This window comes from Pecten maximus, chromosome 1 (assembly GCF_902652985.1).
Source record: "Pecten maximus chromosome 1, xPecMax1.1, whole genome shotgun sequence".
NCBI classification, from domain to species: domain Eukaryota; kingdom Metazoa; phylum Mollusca; class Bivalvia; order Pectinida; family Pectinidae; genus Pecten; species Pecten maximus.
This window is the reverse complement of record NC_047015.1, coordinates 45402058-45423425: the sequence shown is the minus strand read 5'-3', so window position 1 is coordinate 45423425 and position 21368 is coordinate 45402058. Positions and strand designations below refer to the sequence as shown.

The window sequence follows — 21368 nt, the reverse complement described above, 5'->3', positions numbered from 1 at the left end:
TAATAATAAAAAAACTCGACGACTGGCTTTCAAGCGCTTTCGCAGCTCTTACTCAGCAAGAGCTGCGAAAGCGCTTGAAAGCCAGTCGTCGAGGTTTTTTTTTATTATTATACCTATACATATATATATATATATAGGGAAATTATACCTATCTAAAGCTGGTGGAAATGATTCACCAACTGATACTTTTCTAATCATATTCATGTTGTTAACTTTGACTAAATCGAGTAAAGAAGCTGTTTCAGTGAAACTTGTAGGTTAATTTTCTAACTGTATCAAATCATAACGACTAAGAATATCATTGATCGGTATTGGTCTATTGGAACCTGTTCAGTTCAATGGATTTCCAATAAAATTCCCAGTTGTAAAAAAAATATTGTCAATGTGTGTATCAACGGCATGATGTACAGTGTTCTAAGAGATGCCATATTTCTTTTTTTAGAATTAGCATTTGATTAGGAGGTCTATAAAATATTTGTACGTTATAGTGAACTACTATCAAATGATAAAGTACTGTATGATGAATTGGTATACAGTATATTCATGCTGTTTAAAATTCTATTCTTGTCAATGACTACGTAACTTAATGTTACAGATACTTGGAATGTTTAAGTGAAAGGCATTGGTCTTATGAGAGGTGTAAAGATGTTATCTTATAAATAACAGCTGAGGTATGTTTCAAACAAAATCTACATATCATGTTTGCTGTACATGTGCTGTCAAGGGGAACGTGCAGCAGAAAATCACGATTTTCATTTAAGTGAACGTAGTTCATTGTCATAAGTTTGACCATAAAGAGGAAGCATCTAGAATTTTATTGGGGCAAGCTTTGTTATATAGCACCCTTCTCACACGTTCTCTAATTACGGAAGATTATTTTACAATTAAATGTCACGCGTTGAGATTCAGTCAACCAAATAGCCATTCCGAGCCAACCAGAAAATCTACAATATCAAGTCACAGGCGTCTGCTTCTGGTTAGTATTAATAGAAAACAATATATTAACCCTACTCATGATATAGTATGAGTAGGGTATATTGATACTAACCAGAAGCAGACGCCTGTGATTTAGCAGTATAAGGGCGATGTCTTCACACTATCACAGGGGTACGTTGTCTTTACCAGTAGCGATTGTTAAGGCCATTGGTGTTTTTCGATCTGTCAAGGGTACAAAGCAAAATATGTCTTTGTCAAAGCATTGTTTCACTTCATATTAGTGTGCATTGTCGCTGCAGGCAAAACAAGAGTTCTCAGCAGACAACATAGCTTGCCGAATGGGTTGAATTTAGGAATTCGTCTTTTTTAAGTAAGTCAAAGATCACGGTCATAGTCAGCAGGTCCACGGATCCCCAAATGTAGTACCAATGAAAATATCTTGTGACAAGTAACGCACCTACGGATACCATACTGTGGCCAAGGTTTAAAGCAGGTGAAAGGCCACTGTCAAGGTCAGAAGGTCCGCAAATGCAGTTCCAGCGGAAAGGTCTTGTCACAAGGAACACACATGTCAAATACCTAAGATCCTCATTAGTATTGTCGTGCTTTGATTACAGACGTGGCCGTGCTTAATATCAGATGGCTGAATGGAGTGAATTGCGAGTAGTTGCACTACAATTTCCGGGGTTGTATGTTCGATTTCGTTCACGTGTTAGATGAGTAGTTTCCCATCAGCGAACCGAGGAAAGCAAAGTAAAGCTGTCAAAATATCTCTGTAAACTTTATTTATCTTACAGCAATTACGAAACAAGTTATATCAACTTACATCAATAACGCTCGTTGGCGCGGATGGAATTGCGCGAGAAGTCTTACTGTGGGAGGAAACTGGAGACCCGTGGTCGGTTAGGTAACCCGAAACCTTTTCACGTCCAATCGGGAAATGACGTGAAAGTTACCACTGTGCCATCCGACCACCCTTAATATCACTATACTTTCTGTACAAAAAGATAATCTGAATTTATCTATTATGTATCCTGAACGAGGAATGGATATGACTGGTCCTATTAATGACATATTTTTCATGAAACATTCTATGGAGTTGTTGATGATTTGTATCACATTTGTTGTAAAGAAAGCTGTTCTGTAGGTATTTACTTTTATAGACCCGTAAAATGCCGACAGAACACTGACTATAGTTGGTGAGACATAACGTAGCAACAGGAGGAGTCACGTAGGCGGAAAAACCAGTACCTAACTATGACTGACAGAACACTGACTATAGTAAGTGAGACGTAACCTAGCAACAGGAGGAGTCACGTAGGCGGTAAACCAGTACCTAACTATGACAGACAGAACACTGACTATAGTAAGTGAGACGTAACCTAGCAACAGGAGGAGTCACGTAGGCGATAAACCAGTACCTAATTATGACAGACAGAACACTGACTATAGTTGGTGAGACGTAACCTAGCAACAGGAGGAGTCACGTAGGCGGTAAACCAAAACCTAACTATGACAGACAGAACACTGACTATAGTTGGTAAGACGTAACCTAGCAACAGGAGGAGTCACGTAGGCGGTAAACCAGTACCTAACTATGACAGAAAGAACACTGACTATAGTAAGTGAGACGTAACCTAGCAACAGGAGGAGTCACGTAGGCGGTAAACCAGTACCTAACTATGACAGACAGAACACTGACTATAGTAAGTGGGACGTAACCTAGCAACAGGAGGAGTCACGTAGGCGGTAAACCAGTACCTAACTATGACAGACAGAACACTGACTATAGTTGGTGAGACGTAACCTAGCAACAGGAGGAGTCACGTAGGCGGTAAACCAAAACCTAACTATGACAGACAGAACACTGACTATAGTTGGTGAGACGTAACCTAGCAACAGGAGGAGTCACGTAGGCGGTAAACCAAAACCTAACTATGACAGACAGAACACTGACTATAGTAAGTGAGACGTAACCTAGCAACAGGAGGATTCACGTAGGCGTTAACTAGTGACTAACTAATTATCGTTTGTTTTGACAAAAGCACGACCACCGTGAATTGGTACTGGAATGATTAAAGTTAAGATTCTACAGATAATCCAAGCTTGTTTTAGAAGATTTTCTTTCTTATAATTTTTTAATAACTGTGTTGACAATTTGTCATAGTTATATCAAAATAGACGAGGTCAGGTGTGTGTGATGTGACAGTCCGTGCTAACCCCGGAACCAACAAGAGAGTCTATCCTGAGTTAGAGGAAGTAAAATAAGGAGGATCGGTGAACTGTAAAAGTAAAATTGTGTATCATTTTTATGTTCACTTATAGCATAACATTTTTATCAATGGGGCAATGATCTCGACTACTGTCGCTTGATGTCAGAAGGTCCGCAAATGTAGTGTCAATGGAATGGTCTGGTAACAGGAACACACATGTCAAATACCTAAGTTGTATCCTCATTAGTATTATCACCGGGCTGTTTTACAAAATAAACAAATAAATAAATAAATAAAAAATAAATCAATAAAAATGACCTCGCTGTTTACAGACGACGCCGTCTCCGGGAGTATATATAGCTAGAAGTTCCGGCGAGCTAAAACGAAAATAAATATGACATTTTCAATTCTTAAACTTTCATTTTGTTTGTTTTTCGTGATCTATTTACCTCTTCTCTGTCTAGAGGTTAACACTTCTATTTAACATAAGAGAGTGGGGTGCTTGTGTTTTTAATTGTCACATTGTCGAAGACGCACATCACTTATTGATGTAGTTAGTTGGAAGAGGGTAAGTTAGTCAGGCACCCTGCTCATCTATATATAGCATTGGTTAGTTATGGTCTTAGATATTCAACGTACATATGTAGTAACAACAGTTAGTTGTGGCGTACATTTCTAGTAAAATCAGTTAATGAAGACGTACACCTCTAGTTAACATGTTAGTCCGGGCATCCACCACTATTCAACTTTAGTAAACATCTAGTTAACATGTTAGTCCGGGTATTCACCACTATTTAACTTTAATACACCTCTAGTTAACATGTTAGCCCGGGCATACACCATTATTTAACTTTAGTAAACATCTAGTTAACATGTTAGTCCGGGCCTACACCACTATTTAACTTTAGTCCACCTCTAGTTTACATGTTAGTCCGGGCCTACACCACTATTTAACTTTAGTAAACATCTAGTTAACATGTTAGTCCGGGACTACACCACTATTTAACTTTAGTCCACCTCTAGTTTACATGTTAGTCCGGGCCTACACCACTATTTAACTTTAGTACACCTCTATAGTTAACATGTTAGTCCGGGACTACACCACTATTTAACTTTAGTAAACATCTAGTTAATATGTAAGTCCGGGCATTCACCACTATTTAACTTTAGTAAACATCTAGTTAACATGTTAGTCCGGGCATACACCACTATTTAACTTTAGTACACCTCTAGTTAAAATGTTAGTCCGGGCCTACACCACTATTTAACTTTAGTACACCTCTAGTTAACATGTTAGTCCGGGCCTACACCACTATTTAACTTTAGTCCACCTCTAGTTTACATGTTAGTCCGGGCCTACACCACTATTTAACTTTAGTACACCTCTAGTTAACATGTTAGTCCGGGACTACACCACTATTTAACTTTAGTAAACATCTAGTTAATATGTTAGTCCGGGCATACACCACTATTTAACTTTAGTAAACCTCTAGTTAACATGTTAGTCCGGGCCTACACCACTATTTAACTTTAGTACACCTCTAGTTAACATGTTAGTCCGGGCATACTTTGTTTGTTTTTGTTCAACGTCCTATTAACAGCCAGGGTCATTTAAGGACGTGCCAGGTTTTGGAGGTGGAGGAAAGCCGGAGTACCCGAAGAAAAACCACCGACATACGGTCAGTACCTGGCAACTGCCCCACGTAGGTTTCGAACTCGCAACACAGAGGTGGAGGGCTAGTGTTAAAGTGTCGGGACACCTTAACCACTCGGCCACCGCGGCCCCGGACATTCACCATTATTGAACTTTAGTACACCTCTAGTTAACATGTTAGTCCGGACATACACCACTATTTAACTTTAGTAAACATCTAGTTAACATGTTAGCCCGGGCATTCACCACTATTTAACTTTAGTAAACATCTAGTTAACATGTTAGTCCGGGCATACACCATTATTGAACTTTAGTACACCTCTAGTTAACATGTTAGCCCGGGCATTCACCACTATTTAACTTTAGTACACCTCTAGTTAACATGTGAGCCCGGGCATTCACCACTATTAAACTTTAGTAAACATCTAGTTAACATGTTAGCTCGGGCCTACACCACTATTTAACTTTAGTACACCTCTAGTTAACATGTTAGTCCGGGCATACACCACTATTTAACTTTAGTAAACCTCTAGTTAATAGTAGTAAGCCGTGAGGTACACCTCTAGTTACCATCAGTTAGTCGTGAGGTACACCTCTATTTAACATCAGTTAGTCATGAGGTACACCCCTATTTAACATCAGTTAGTCTTAAGATAAACCTCTAGTTAATAGTTGTAAGTCGTGAGGTACACCTCTAGTTACCATCAATTAGTCGTGAGGTACACCTCTATTTAACATCAGTTAGTCTTAAGATAAACCTCTAGTTAACATCAGTTAGTCGTGAGGTTTACCTCTAGTTAACATCAGTTAGTCGTGAGGTACACCTCTTGCTAACATCAGTTAGTCGTGAGGTACACCTCTAATTAACATCAGTTAGTCATGAGATACACCACTAGTTAACATCAGTTAGTCGTGAGGTACACCTCTCGTTAACATCAGTTAGTCGTGAGGTACACCTCTAGCTAACATCAGTTAGTCATGAGATACACCACTAGTTAACATCAGTTAGTCGTGAGGTACACCTCTATTTAACATCAGTTAGTCTTAAGACAAACCTCTAGTTAACATCAGTTAGTCGTGAGGTAAATCTCTAGTTAACTAAGTAAGTCCTGAGGTACATTTACAGTTAGCATTAGTAAGTCGTGGCGTACAGCTCTAGTTTACATCAGTTAGTCCTGAGGTACACCTCTAGTTAACATCAGTTAGTCGTGAGGTAAATCTCTAGTTAACTTAAGTAAGTCCTGAGGTACATTTACAGTTAACATTAGTAAGTCGTGGCGTACAGCTCTAGTTAACATGCATCTGTCGGAGCGTACACATCTAGCTAACATCAGTTAGTAGGGGCGTACAGCACTAGATAACATTAATCTATTGGGGGGTTATGTCTCTAGTAAAAGTTATAGTTAACCGAGGATTTACGCTTAAAGTTATCAATAAGGTAGTAGGGGCTTATATAAGGATGACGTGAATTGGTTGGTTACTGACACCTAGATACTGTAGTTAAAATCAGTAAGTTGGGGAGTTAATATGTGGTTGTGCTAAGGGTGCGGAGAAGACGTAGCGGGGTGTATCAATATCGCAAAGGAAACTTACCATAATGATATAAGGCCTTGTGTCAGAACGTTAATCCAAGCTTTTGTCCCTAAAATCAACCAGGCCAGTTGAATTTCGATACTGTCAAAAATCTTGGTGTTAGCGTATATTTCTGAGTCCGTGTTTTCCAACTGATGTAGACAGTGGCGTTGTAGTTCTGTGGTTTTCTGCTGAGCTAAGTTGAAATGTCCGCCGTGTTTTTTTTATAGTTAACACACAAGTATTGTAAAATATTGTTTCTCCAATATATATATCAAAGCTGTTGTACCTTTGATGTGTTATCAAGCTTGGTTGCTGTCGTTTCTTTTGTGCGTTGATAAATAAACTGAATACTGTGTCCTCTATGTACAGCTAAGCTATCGTTTCAGTCTCTGTTTGGCGTTCTGCTAAACTGTTGTTTCCTGATCAGAGTGTAGCTGCCGTTTACTCTACACGGTGTGCATTTAAACCAAATGTTGCTTCATCTGTGCTGAGTTGGGTAACTGTTTTTCATCTGTTTGAAGTTAAGCTAACTGTTGCTTCCTCTTTGTGAAGTTAGGCTAACTGTTGTTTCATCTGTGTGTTTTTAAGCTTAGTTGTTAGCCTTTTAGCTGATAATCATTCAGTTAGAAGACTCGCCTTAATTGATTTTCACTCATGAACGATAATTAAGCAGGAGTCCGTCTGGATTGATAGTGGATGCATATGATTCCGACATCCGGGAAATACATGACCTCAGTAACTTTTCAATCTTTAAATCTACCAGCATTATTATATAGTCGTGACAAAACCAGGAAGTAATGTGTCGGCTCCGATATAAGATTAGAATAAATGTGCAAAGTGGGTCAAACTATTTCACTGTTTAAATGTGTATGTAGCCGTCGGTCTATAAATAGAACAAAACACATCGCCTTATTGCTAGGCGTTATGTTTCTCTCTATTTGCTCTTAATCAATCGTCAAGCGTATATTAGCAATATCTGTGCTCTTGATCAAGCTACTTTTGGTATTTAGTATATTGGCGATGCATGTGCTCCAAATACACACATGGCAAAGGGAAATTCCAACGCCGACCTGTTGCTCGTTAACTCCCAGGCTAGAATCAACAATGACGACAGAGGAAGTGACGTTTATGTCGTTGTTTGCACATTTTTGAATAACTCGTCAAAAACGTCAGAGACACTTAACCAAGGGTGTGTAAAACCCGAGGGTAATTTGTATATATGTGTGTGACCAATCTCATATCATATCATTTGTAAGGAACACATATAGCCCGGCGTTAGAATAACTGCCGATGCGTTTCCCTTCACCGTGAGGAAAATTCCATATAATGTAGGACCATTATTATGTTCCATTAATCAACAGTTATAACTTGCCCCGTCCATCACCATTCTGTCAGATCAGTGTATACAACAACGTCAGAGTAAGTTGCCATGCACACTTTATCAAGTCAGTGTACATAACAACGTCAGAGTAAGTTGCCATACACACTTTATCAAGTCAGTGTACACAACAACGTCAGAGTAAGTTACCATACACACTTTATCAAGTCAGTGTATACAACAACGTCAGAGTAAGTTACCATACACACTTTATCAAGTCAGTGTATACAACAACGTCAGAGTAAGTTACCATGCACACTTTATCAAGTCAGTGTACATAACAACGTCAGAGAAGGTTACCATACACACTTTATCAAGTCAGTGTACACAACAACATCAGAGTAAGTTGCCATGCAGACTTTATCAAGTCAGTGTACATAACAACGTCAGAGTAAGTTGCCATACACACTTTATCAAGTCAGTGTATACAACAACGTCAGAGTAAGTTACCATACACACTTTATCAAGTCAGTGTATACAACAACGTCAGAGTAAGTTACCATGCACACTTTATCAAGTCAGTGTACATAACAACGTCAGAGAAGGTTACCATACACACTTTATCAAGTCAGTGTATACAACAACGTCAGAGTAAGTTTCCATGCACACTTTATTAAGTCAGTGTACATAACAACGTCAGAGAAGGTTACCATACACACTTTATCAAGTCAGTGTACACAACAACGTCAGAATAAGTTACCATGCACACTTTATCAAGTCAGTGCATACAACAATGTCAGAGTAAGTTGCCATGCACACTTTATCAAGTCAGTGTATACAACAACGTCATAGAAAGTTGCCATGCACACTTTATCAAGTCAGTGTATACAACAACGTCAGAGTAAGTTTCCATGCACACTTTATTAAGTCAGTGTACACAACAACGTCAGAATAAGTTACCATGCACACTTTATCAAGTCAGTGTACACAACAACGTCAGAGTAAGTTACCATGCACACTTTATCAAGTCAGTGTACACAACAACGTCAGAGTAAGTAACCATGCACACTTTATTAAGTCAGTGTATACAACAACGTCAGAGCAATTAAATCGATGCATATACTGATAATACAAATATTTGTTGTTAGATCTTTATAAGTCTACTGTATATGTGTGAAACTGAACATGGAAGCTTGGGATTGTTTTACAAAGTATTGTCAACTTTGAATATAATAGTGCATTTTCGGTCGTCGTGCAGTCCACATGAACTGAACAAAAAGATTATGCGCATATTTGTGCATGTGACTAGAAAAAATACACATGAAAGAAAAGTTATTAAAATAAATTTAAAAAAAAACCCAACAACGCCACCGCTGAACGTCGAACCCGTTTTGCGTGGCAGCCGGTTCTGTCATCTTAGAGTTAAGTCCCCTGTTAATGAGGTAAACTTCCGCCACAGAAACACGTGTGAGTAAGACAGACCTGGGATTAACGGTAAAGGTGCGTTGATGTATTCTTGACGTCCTTATTTTGCACTGATCAGATCATTTTTCGGACAGGTGAGTTCATACAACGGTAAGAGTGAACGTTTGGTCACAGTTGAATCCTCTGATCCATGGACATGTATTGTATATAATATCTCCATCATAAGATTATCAGATGCAACACCATAAGGCACTTGTATCCACAAGTACCTGTGCTTGTATCTGGTAATTAACATCAGAGTTAGAAGTATCCTCGATATGTAGTATATACTATATACTGAAACAGCTGAACAAGATATTGTGGTCAGATGGTACGGAATGATTTACTCTCACTACCTGGATGTTGAATTAAATTTCTACATTTTTCGTTTTTACTCGTTTTTAAATGACCCTTGCTGTTAATAGAACGTTAAACAAAACAAATCATAACACGATTTACAAAAGAAGATATAGGCAATTCAAGCTTGGAAAATATTGTACTGAAATTTTGCCATGTCTGAAATTTGGGAAGATATTTCTCATTATTCTTGGTTTTAGGGTAAATAAATTATTAAGTAAACGAAAGTAAGCGAAACAATCTGTTTTTACTTTAATGTAGAAAAGAAAAAGAAAAAAATCTGAAAAGTGTTAGAGGATTCTTTACTTTCTCAAAATCAATCGTATGCGACAGTGTCATGAGAGCAAATCAATTTTCACTTATAAATATATCATATAACGGTTAAACACAGGACTTAGAACCAAGTCCCAATGCTTGGTCCATATATATAGACAGACAGACAGACTTTCTATATTCTCTTAAGAATGTGATTCAGTACAGGCAGGTAAACTTACTTATGTATCTCTCAAAACTGTTTTCTTTTTACATATTGATTAGAATTCATTTCAGTATAAGAAGTTAATTTCAGTATACAGAATAACAACAAATTACTGGATTATACCAGTATTATGAGTAACTGTAAATGTAAAGTACCAGAATCATTAATTCAGTGCTGAATATTTCTTTTTCTTTGTTACAGAGCCGAGATATTTTCTAACAGAAATATATGTAAAATATGGAAAAAACAGTGAAGAACAAGAAAGTGATTAAAACCAAAAACAGAATAAAAACAAAACAGAAAAATACAGACAGAATTGTGGAAGGCAAGAACAGTGTAGAGTTAGTGGAAAAAATGGACAAAATGCAGTCAATGGCAGAAAAGAAACCTTTAGTGGGGAAAAAATCTGACCATGAGACTAAGAAGCTGAAACAGAATAAAGATGAAATTGATGTGCCTGATGTTGTCAAATCAAATAGAAAAATGAAATCAGGGAAGACTTCAGATAATTTGACTACATTAGACAACTTAAAGAAAAAGAAAAGGAAAATGTCACTTTCTGAAAATACTGACCATACAAATTTAGATCATGATCAAGAACCTTTGAAAAAGAAGAAGAAAAAGAAGTCAGAAAAGTTTGATGAATCAGAATTTAAAAGCGGACATAAAGTGTTGATGGAGAAATCAACCAAATGTTTATCGGCCAGTGCTAGTGATGAGCTACCTTCAGATGTCAGTGAGAAAAATAAGACAAATGATAAGAATTCAGATGTAAAGAAAGGCAAGAAAAGGAAGAGTGTTCATGAGTCCGGGGGGAAATCGCAAAAACATTTATCTGTCAGAGCTAATGATGAGCTTCCTTCAGATGTCAGTGAGGAAGATAAGACAAATGACAAGAGTTCAGGTGTAAAGAAAGCAAAGAAAAATCAGCAAACAGAAGACAACATTTCAGGTAAATTGTCTAACATGAACGAACCTTAATAAAATTCATTTTGTAGTGAATGTACATTGCAATTGAAAATTATAATCATGGTTATGTGTACAAAGTACATGTATATCTGAAAAAAATGTTGAAAATATTCCCATGTGAAGCTTTTAATACTGATTCATGATCATTGAGTGAAAACTAGATCTACCTGTTGAATAAATAGCGTTACTGTACTGTATTTTGGTACTAGATTTAATGGTCTAGGTGGAGATAATCCTATGTATTGTATTTATATGGAAAGAACAAAAAGAAGTTTATCTCTTTACAGCAGAAGCCGAGGAAGACAGCAGTGAAGAAGGTACAAGTCCTGTGGTACCCAAGAAAAAGAAGGATAAAAAGAAAAAGAAGAAGAAGGAAGTAAAGGATACACAAGATGGTGCTGAAGACACAAGTATTTCAGCCCAAACTGCTGCCATTGACTATCTTAAAACTTGGTCAGAGGACAAAGTCAACTGGAAATTTCAAAAAGTCCGACAAGTGTGGTTACTACAACACATGTATGATGATTCCAAGGTTTGTAGTGCTTTTTTTAGCTCCCCTGTCATAAAGCATGTGTGTTTATTCTTTTATTCTTATAAATGACTCTGCCCTACTTTCCAGCTCACAAGTTAAAATAATGTATGAAAACTGTCCGAGCTGTTAATCTGTAGAACCAAATGTTAGATACCTTGTATTTAATTGAAATTAATCTGCACAACTACTGGAGACAACTATTTAAAGAAAATAATCTGTAAAACCAGCTATTGGAGATGAAATATTTAGAATGGTAATAAATTGTCCCTATAAAACTATTTAATGGTATATGTAATGAATCTTATCTATATAACCTGATATCAACCAAGACCAAGTATTTAATGAAAAAAGTCTGTTAAACATGGATGACCAGTAAGTCTACAAAACCAGTTTTAAAGTGGAAAATATTGAATATCTGTCATTCATATATAAAAAATCAAATTAAATATGTAAAACCTATAATTGGATATACTCTTTTTATGTCTGTAAAAGTTTTATAATGCAATGGTTTATCATTACATTAAATAAAAAATGTAGAAGTTGTGCATCAAACTATGTGTAGTGGGACTCGGCAGGTTGACAGGCATTAGTCATCAGGTTAAAACATCTATATTAATGACCTGGGTTTGAATCTGAGTCTGGTTTCATTGAACTTTTCCTTTGTTATAAATGTTGGTGATATTTTTATAATTAAACAATTTCCAATAGTTTGAATTGTGGGCTGGCTCATTAATCTTCCCCCTTCTGGTATCTGGGTATTCATCTGCTGATAAAGTTATGCGCGATTCAAAATCTTGGAGAAATCCAGCCTAATGGTGTTCATGTATATCTGGCTAGGTTTGTGACAATTACCTCCGAGAAACCCACCCTAATGATCTAAATTTGACAAGGTTTGTGACAATTATCTCCGAGAAACCCACCCTAATGATGTAAATTTAACAAGGTTTGTGACAATTATCTCCGAGAAAACCACCCTAATGATGTAAATTTGACAAGGTTTGTGACAATTATCTCCGAGAGACCCACCCTAATGATGTAAATTTGACAAGGTTTGTGACAATTATCTCCGACAAAACCACCCTAATGATGTAAATTTGACAAGGTTTGTGACAATAATCTCAGAGAAACCCAGCTTAATGGTAAAAATTTGACTAGGTTTTTGGAGTACCACTGTACTATGTGTTTAATTAACAGGTACCCAACACAGACTTTGACAGATTACTGCTTTACTTGGAAAACCTGAAGGGGAAAGCAAAAGAAGCAACACTTGATAAAGCTTCAAAAATTATTGAGGCTGAAGACAGTAGTTCTGATGAAGGTAAGTATAATACTGTCTATATGGCACATGGCCTTATATTAGTGAAAAAGGTACAATGATTAGGTCACCTGAGGTCCCAAGTGACCTATTCTAATCGCCTTTTGTCCATTGCGTCCGTCATGCATCCATAAACAATTTAATTTTTTTTACTTCTCAGAAACCCTGAACTAATTGCAGTGAAATTTTGCAGAAACCTTCCAAGGCAAAAGATAAACTAAAATTTTGAATTTTATGGTCCCAACCTCCCAGGGGACTGAGGTACAAGTCAAATAGGGGTCAAATTAAATGAAATTTCAAAAATGTTTTTCTCAAGACCCAAATAAGGTAGAATCAAATACTCTTCATAGATGGAAGGGTCTTCAGTTTACCAAATTTTTTAATTTCATGACCCTGGGGTTTCATGTTTTTCATGGGGGTAAACTTTACTTTAGTTTATATACATGTAGGTATATCACATTTTGACTATCATTTGCTGAATTTCTTTTGAAATTAATTCCATCCAAGTCAGATTTATTTGTATGGGATGATATTTTGATGGTATGCAGATGTTGGCTCTGACTGACCCCCAGGGGCCGATAGCCAGGGTCAAATTGACTGAAATATTTCGGAGTTCGAGTGACTGTTAAGGCCCATGGGCTTCTTGTTTTTAATCTATGCATTAACAAATCCAATAGAAAATCAAATATAAAGTTAACACTAAGGATTTAAAAAGGACTCATTTACTGTAGAATTAAGCTTCTTTTGAAACTTTTGTATTTTTTTCTATACAGATAACAATGAAGATGGAAAAACTATGAGAGCACGACAAGTGATGCAAATGCTGAACTGAACAGAGAGGGACATAACTTGGACTTTAATGATGGTAGTCTACATGTAGGGTGGAGGTTTAGGTAGTTAGTATACCAGATGGTGGACTGTACTTCACTGGAAGGATAATGCTGTCAAGTCTACATGCTTACATACATGGCAGCTTATCACATGATATATATATGTATATACTATAAATTTCTCCTGAACTTACTATTGCTAGGTGAAAATAATATGCTACAGATTAGGCATTCCTTTTCATATGTATATATTTTGGAATCCTGTCACGATCTGCATTTTCAAGTTAACAATACAAGAATATAAATAAAGTAACAATACCACAAAGCATTTTATGTACTGTTTTTAGACCATTGTCATTAGATTGTGGGTCGTTAATTTCATCCTTCATCCAGGGTCATTTTTCCGTTCATTGTACATGATCTGTCATGTAGCCTTAAACAAATTTTGTATCCCTTACGCGAAGAGTCACGGAGGGTACATAGGGATCTGCCCAATCGTAAGTAAGTACGCAATATATTTGTCAGGAGCATAACTTTCAAACCATGCATGATAATTTCATCAAACTTCATACACATCATGACCACATCGAGGCGGAGTGCAGTGTGCAAGAACTGTAACTTTTGCTTCCGTTTTCACAGAGTTATTTCCCTTTAAAAAAATATTTACCTTGTCCGGAACATAACTTACAAACCATGCATGATAATTTCATCAAACTTCATACACATCATGACCACATTGAGGCAGAGTGCAGTGTGCAAGAACTGTAACTCTTTTTTCCATTTTCACAGAGTATTTCAATACTACTCTGACCACACAGCTATATATGGAGCAGTACATTAAAAGCTAACACAACCAACACCTATTTCAGGAGTTCAGATACAAATGCAGTTGAGTATCAATTTCTTGTTAATAAAACAGATCACATTCCACTTGTGTCAGCCTGTTCAAACCATAATTCACATTTGTGGTCAGGGTTTGCCGCAAGGGGATTAGTATTGTTCCGCGAAGCCTTGTTATAGCTAAATATCAATAGGTATAGCATGAATCTGTATAAAATTTTACTTAAAGCGTTTGTGACTGGTAGAACATTATATGACTTCCGCAATGCTTCAGTCTTTTTTTTTTTTAGCTCATATGGCCCATAGAGCCAGTGAGCTAATGCCCTGGAGCAGTGTCCATCCTCTGTCAGCATTTGTTTAATTGCTACTAGTCCTGAACAACTGAATGGATTTTGATGAAATTCGGTCTGGAGCATTATTTGGCTAAGGAGATCTTCTGCTGTATAAACGGGGTTTGTGGCTCCTTTGGTGCCCAATAAGGGAAATTGAGGTAAATCCTTTAAATTGCTACTTGTCTTGAACGACTGATTGGATTTTAATGAAATTTGGTCTTAAGCATTATTGGGCAAAGGAGATCTAATGTTCTTTAAATGGATGGTGTGGCTTTGCAGGGGCTGGGAAAGTGGGGGGCCAACAGGGAAATTGACAAAATCTCAAAGAGTCCTGAATGCCTTAGTAGATTTTGATGAAATTCAGTCAGGAGCATTATTGGGTAAACAAAATCTTATCTTGTATAAATGAAGGATATGTCACTCTAAGGGTGGAAAGAATGTTGCCCAATACGGGAAATAAACCCCATTAAAATCCTTTTTCTTTTTCAAGAATGATAGGATTTGGTCCACCTGTAGTTTGAACCATTGTTAGGAGAGGCAGTTCAAAAGTAGGGAAATATCAATTGAAATTTAACTTAAAATCAGAGTATTTTGCCAAAGTTACTGAAATATCCAGGTGAGTAATGCAGGTCCTCTGGGCCTCTTTTCTTTAAGAATGACAGGATTTGGTCCACATTTGGTTTGAACCATAATTGGGAGAGATAGCGAGAACGGTAAAAAAGTAATTGTAATATACATAACTCAAATGAAAATATTTTGCAATGATTACTGAAATATCCAGGTGAGCTGTGCAGGCCCTCTGGACCTCTTGTTTACAATTAAATACCAATTTTTCTATTTCACAGAAGTAACTCGAGTTACCTTCTCATATTTGATATACAACATGTACATGTTCCTTTTGGTCCATTGAACATTGAACATGAGTTTTTAGTTCATTCGGTGAACTTATGCTGTGGTGCAGCATCCAGCATCCATGGTCAAAATTTGCCAAAAGAAATTACCTTGACCCATATCAAAGGTCACAGGGGTCAAATTTATTTCAACATTAAAGCAACTTCTGAAAGTCTTAGAATCAATATATTTGGCTGGTTGCTTTCTAGGATAATACCTGAAAGACAGAGAACTATTGAGCATGCTAACACATTAATTCTTACTTTTTCTATGGTCGTACATCAGATAATGAAGAAGAAATAACATTTCAAACGTGCAAAAAATTTATTCAGAGTAATGGTATATGCAAAAATCATTTTCGATTTTTTTTTTAATATCATGTACATGTATCATAACAAAACGATGGTTTTGAAACAAAACCTGTCAATGTCATCCTACAACCTCATCAGGAAAAATGGCGGTGATATAAACCCAGGCCTGAGTATTAAATATACCTGAAAAATACAAGACTAATCGCTCAGATTTGATTCACAAATACTCGAAAAATACAAAAATTGATATATACATCAAAAGTAAAAATGTGGTTCCCATCCAGGCTTTATCTACAAAAAAGTAAAAATGTGGTCCCCATACAGGCTTTATCTACAAAACGTAAAAATGTGGTCCCCATACAGGCTTTATCTACAAAACGTAAAACATATAGTCCCCATACAGGCTTTATCTACAAAACGTAAAAATGTGGTCCCCATCCAGGCTTTATCTACAAAACGTAAAAATATTGTTCCCATCCAGGCTTTATCTACAAAACGTAAAAATATAGTCCCCATACAGGCTTTATCTACAAAACGTAAAAATATGGTCCCCATCCACGCTTTATCTACAAAAAGTAAAAATATTGTCCCCGTCCAGGCTTTATCTACAAAAAAAGTAAAAATGTGGTTCCCATCCAGGCTTTATCTACAAAACGTAAAACATATAGTCCCCATACAGGCTTTATCTACAAAACGTAAAAATATGGTCCCCATCCACGCTTTATCTACAAAACGTAAAAATATGGTCCCCATCCAGGCTTTATCTACAAAAAGTAAAATATGGTCCCCTTCCAAGCTTTATCTACAAAACGTAAAAATATGGTCCCCTTCCAGGCTTTATCTGCAAAACGTAAAAATATGGTCCCCATACAGGCTTTATCTACAAAACGTAAAACATATAGTCCCCATACAGGCTTTATCTACAAAAAGTAAAAATGTGGTCCCCATCCAGGCTTTATCTACAAAAAGTAAAAATGTGGTCCCCATCCAGGCTTTATCTACAAAACGTAAAAATATGGTCCCCTTCCAGGCTTTATCTACAAAACGTAAAAATATGGTCCCCTTCCAGGCCTTATCTACAAAACGTAAAAATGTGGTCCCCATCCACGCTTTATCTACAAAAAGTAAAAATATTGTCCCCATACAGGCTTTATCTACAAAAAGTAAAAATATGGTCCCCTTCCAGGCTTTATCTACAAAACGTAAAAATGTGGTCACCATACAGGCTTTATCTACAAAAAGTAAAAATATGGTCCCCTTCCAGGCTTTATCTACAAAACGTAAAAATGTGGTCCCCATCCAGGCTTTATCTACAAAAAGTAAAAATATTGTCCCCATATAGGCTTTATCTACAAAAAGTAAAAATATGGTCCCCATCCAGGCTTTATCTACAAAACGTAAAAATATGGTCCCTATCCAGGCTTTATCTACAAAACGTAAAAATATTGTCCCCTTCCAGGCTTTATCTACAAAACGTAAAAATATGGTCCTCATACAGGCTTTATCTACAAAAAGTAACAAGAGATCCCAGAGGGATCTTGGCGCCCACCATTGAATGATCTTTATAGGTTCCATGTCAGATTGATCTTTTCTCTACTTTTCCCTTCTAAGTCTTACTAATCTGTGTAAATTCAGAAACAGCCCTCTAGTACTTTTCAAACAAGGGGTACCTATATATAAAATTTAAGATTTAGCGATAATGGCTGTCTGTCCGCCATGTTGCTTTCGGATTGGTCCCAAAATGCAACACCAGGGACCAAGGGGAACCTACATATGAAATTTGAGAAAGATCCCTTCAGCACTTTCTTAGAAAGAGCGATAACAAGTTTCAATTGTCAAAATCTAAGATGGCTGCCTATCGGCCATGTTGTTTTCCGATTAGTCTAAAATTGCAATATGCATAACTAGGCACCGAGGGGAACCTACATATGAAATTTGAGAAAGATCCCTTCATTACTTTCTGAGAAATAGCGATAACAATCTTCAATTGTCAAAATCCAAGATGGCTGCCTGTCGGCCATGTTGTTTTCCGATTGGTCTCAAAATGCTTTATGCATAACTAGGCATCAAGGGGAACCTATATATGAAATTTAAGAAAGATCTCTTCAGTACATTCTGAGAAATAGCGATAACAAACTTCAATTGTCAAAATCCAAGATGGCTGCCTGTCGGCCATGTTGTTTTCCGATAGGTCTCAAAATGCTAATGCATAACTAGGCACCAAGGGGAACCTACATATGAAATTTGAGAAAGATCACGTCAGTACATTCTGAGAAATAGCGATACCAAACTTCAATTGTCAAAATCCAAGATGGCTGCCTGTCGGCCATATTGTTTTCCGATTGGTCTCAAAATGTGTTATCCATAACTAGGCAGCAAGGGGAACCTACATATGAAATTTGAGGAAGATCTCTTCAGTAATTTCTGAGAAATAGCGATAACAAACTTCAATTGTCAAAATCCAAGATGGCTGCCTGTCGGCCATGTTGTTTTCCGATAGGTCTCAAAATGCTTTAAGCATAACTAGGCACCAAGGGGAACCTACATATGAAATTTGAGAAAGATCCCTTCAGTACCTTCTGAGAAATAGCAATAACAAACTTCAATTGTCAAAATCCAAGATGGCTGCCTGTCGGCCATGTTGTTTTCCGATTGGTCTCAAAATGCAATATTCATAACTAGGCAGCAAGGGGAACCTACATATGAAATTTGAGGAAGATCTCTTCAGTGCTTTCTGAGAAATAGCGATAACAAACTTCAATTGTCAAAATCCAAGATGGCTGCCTGTCGGCCATGTTGTTTTCCGATTGGTCTCAAAATGCAATATGCATAACTAGGCAGCAAGGGGAACCTACATATGAAATTTGAGAAAGATCCCTTCAGTGCTTTCTGAGAAATAGCGATAACAAACTTCAATTGTCAAAATCCAAGATGGCTGCCTGTGGGCCATGTTGTTTTCCGATTGGTCTCAAAATGCAATATGCATAACTAGGCAGCAAGGGGAACCTACATATGAAATTTGAGAAAGATCCCTTCAGTACTTTCTGAGAAATAGCGATAACAAACTTCAATTGTCAAAATCCAAGATGGCTGCCTGTCGGCCATGTTGTTTTTTGTTAGGTCTCAAAATGCGATATGCATAACTAGGCACCAAGGGGAACCTACATATGAAATCTGAGAAAGATCCCTTCAGTACTTTCTGAGAAATAGCGATAACAAGAATTGTTTACGGAGGGACGGAGGGACGGAGGGACGGACGGACGGAGGGACGGACGACGGACCACGGACGCAGGGCGATTTGAATAGCCCACCATCTGATGATGGTGGGCTAAAAATATGGTCCCCTTCCAGGCTTTATCTACAAAACGTAAAAATGTGGTCCCCATCCAGGCTTTATCTACAAAACGTAAAAATATGGTCCCCATACAAGCTTTATCTACAAAACGTAAAAATGTGGTCCCCACCCAGGCTTTATCTACAAAACGTAAAAATAAGGTCCCCATCCAGGCTTTATCTACAAAAAGTAAAAATATTGTCCCCATACAGGCTTTATTTACAAAAAGTAAAAATATGGTCCCTATCCACGCTTTATCTACAAAACGTAAAAATATAGTCCCCATCCAGGCTTTATATACAACACGTAAAAATGTGGCCCCCATCCACGCTTTATCTACAAAACGTAAAAATGTGGTCCCCATCCAGGCTTTATCTACAAAACGTAAAAATATGGTCCACATCCAGGCTTTATCTACAAAACGTAAAAATATAGTCCCCATACAGGCTTTATCTACAAAACGTAAAAATATGGTCCCCATCCACGCTTTATCTACAAAAAGTAAAAATATTGTCCCCATCCAGGCTTTATCTACAAAACGTAAAAATGTGGTCCCCATCCAGGCTTTATCTACAAAAAGTAAAAATATTGTCCCCATACAGGCTTTATCTACAAAACGTAAAAATATGGTCCCCATCCACGCTTTATCTACAAAAAGTAAAAATATGGTCCCCATCCACGCTTTATCTACAAAACGTAAAAATATTGTCCCTATCCAGGCTTTATTTACAAAACGTAAAAATATAGTCCCGATACAGGCTTTATCTACAAAACGTAAAAATATTGTCCCAATACAGGCTTTATCTACAAAAAGTAAAAATGTGGTCCCCATCCAGGCTTTATCTACAATACGTAAAAATGTGGTCACCATACAGGCTTTATCTACAAAAAGTAAAAATATGGTCCCCTTCCAGGCTTTATCTACAAAACGTAAAAATGTGGTCCCCATCCAGGCTTTATCTACAAAAAGTAAAAATATTGTCCCCATATAGGCTTTATCTACAAAAAGTAAAAATATGGTCCCCATCCAGGCTTTATCTACAAAACGTAAAAATATGGTCCCTATCCAGGCTTTATCTACAAAACGTAAAAATATTGTCCCCTTCCAGGCTTTATCTACAAAACGTAAAAATATGGTCCTCATACAGGCTTTATCTACAAAAAGTAACAAGAGATCCCATAGGGATCTTGGCGCCCACCATTGAATGATCTTTATAGGTTCCATGTCAGATTGATCTTTTCTCTACTTTTCCCTTCTAAGTCTTACTAATCTGTGTAAATTCAGAAACAGCCCTCTAGTACTTTTCAAACAAGGGGTACCTATATATAAAATTTAAGATTTAGCGATAATGGCTGTCTGTCCGCCATGTTGCTTTCGGATTGGTCCCAAAATGCAACACCAGGGACCAAGGGGAACCTACATATGAAATTTGAAAAAGATCCCTTCAGCACTTTCTTAGAAAGAGCGATAACAAGTTTCAATTGTCAAAATCTAAGATGGCTGCCTATCGGCCATGTTGTTTTCCGATTAGTCTAAAATTGCAATATGCATAACTAGGCACCGAGGGGAACCTACATATGAAATTTGAGAAAGATCCCTTCATTACTTTCTGAGAAATAGCGATAACAAACTTCAATTGTCAAAATCCAAGATGGCTGCCTGTCGGCCATGTTGTTTTCCGATTGGTCTCAAAATGCTTTATGCATAACTAGGCATCAAGGGGAACCTATATATGAAATTTAAGAAAGATCTCTTCAGTACATTCTGAGAAATAGCGATAACAAACTTCAATTGTCAAAATCCAAGATGGCTGCCTGTCGGCCATGTTGTTTTCCGATAGGTCTCAAAATGCTTAATGCATAACTAGGCACCAAGGGGAACCTACATATGAAATTTGAGAAAGATCACGTCAGTACATTCTGAGAAATAGCGATAACAAACTTCAATTGTCAAAATCCAAGATGGCTGCCTGTCGGCCATATTGTTTTCCGATTGGTCTCAAAATGTGTTATCCATAA

The 21368-nt window shown here is 37.2% G+C and overlaps 3 protein-coding genes across 8 annotated transcripts in view; 1 reads left to right on the top strand and 2 right to left on the bottom strand.

The window, feature by feature from the left end:
- The window catches only part of LOC117335046 (caspase recruitment domain-containing protein 14-like), a 43661-nt gene extending 36507 nt beyond the window's left edge, over positions 1-7154 (bottom strand). For both annotated transcript variants that reach the window (XM_033894974.1, XM_033894982.1), the window contains exon 1: positions 6397-7154. In XM_033894974.1, coding sequence (XP_033750865.1) covers positions 6397-6399 — 3 coding nt within the window. In that variant the 5' untranslated portion in view covers positions 6400-7154. The remainder of the gene's footprint in view (positions 1-6396) is intronic.
- Positions 7155-9129: 1975 nt separating this feature from the next.
- LOC117335026 (cylicin-1-like) lies at positions 9130-13969 on the top strand. 4 transcript variants are annotated; one of them, XM_033894947.1, is made up of 5 exons: positions 9130-9196; positions 10197-10947; positions 11252-11496; positions 12691-12814; positions 13585-13969. In XM_033894947.1, the coding sequence occupies exons 2-5, from the start codon at positions 10233-10235 to the stop codon at positions 13641-13643; spliced, it is 1143 nt and encodes a 380-aa protein (XP_033750838.1). In that variant the 5' UTR covers positions 9130-9196; positions 10197-10232; the 3' UTR covers positions 13644-13969. The 4 variants fall into 4 exon arrangements, with proteins under 4 accessions (XP_033750838.1, XP_033750847.1, XP_033750819.1 ...); XM_033894956.1 differs by having other exon boundaries at positions 9137-9255; positions 11255-11496; XM_033894928.1 differs by having other exon boundaries at positions 9137-9255.
- A 2040-nt stretch (positions 13970-16009) lies between these two features.
- LOC117335015 (protocadherin gamma-A6-like) overlaps positions 16010-21368 on the bottom strand; it is a 30419-nt gene continuing 25060 nt past the window's right edge. For both annotated transcript variants that reach the window (XM_033894908.1, XM_033894916.1), the window contains exon 4: positions 16010-16198. In XM_033894908.1, the coding sequence (XP_033750799.1) occupies positions 16134-16198 (65 nt within the window). In that variant the 3' untranslated portion in view covers positions 16010-16133. The remainder of the gene's footprint in view (positions 16199-21368) is intronic.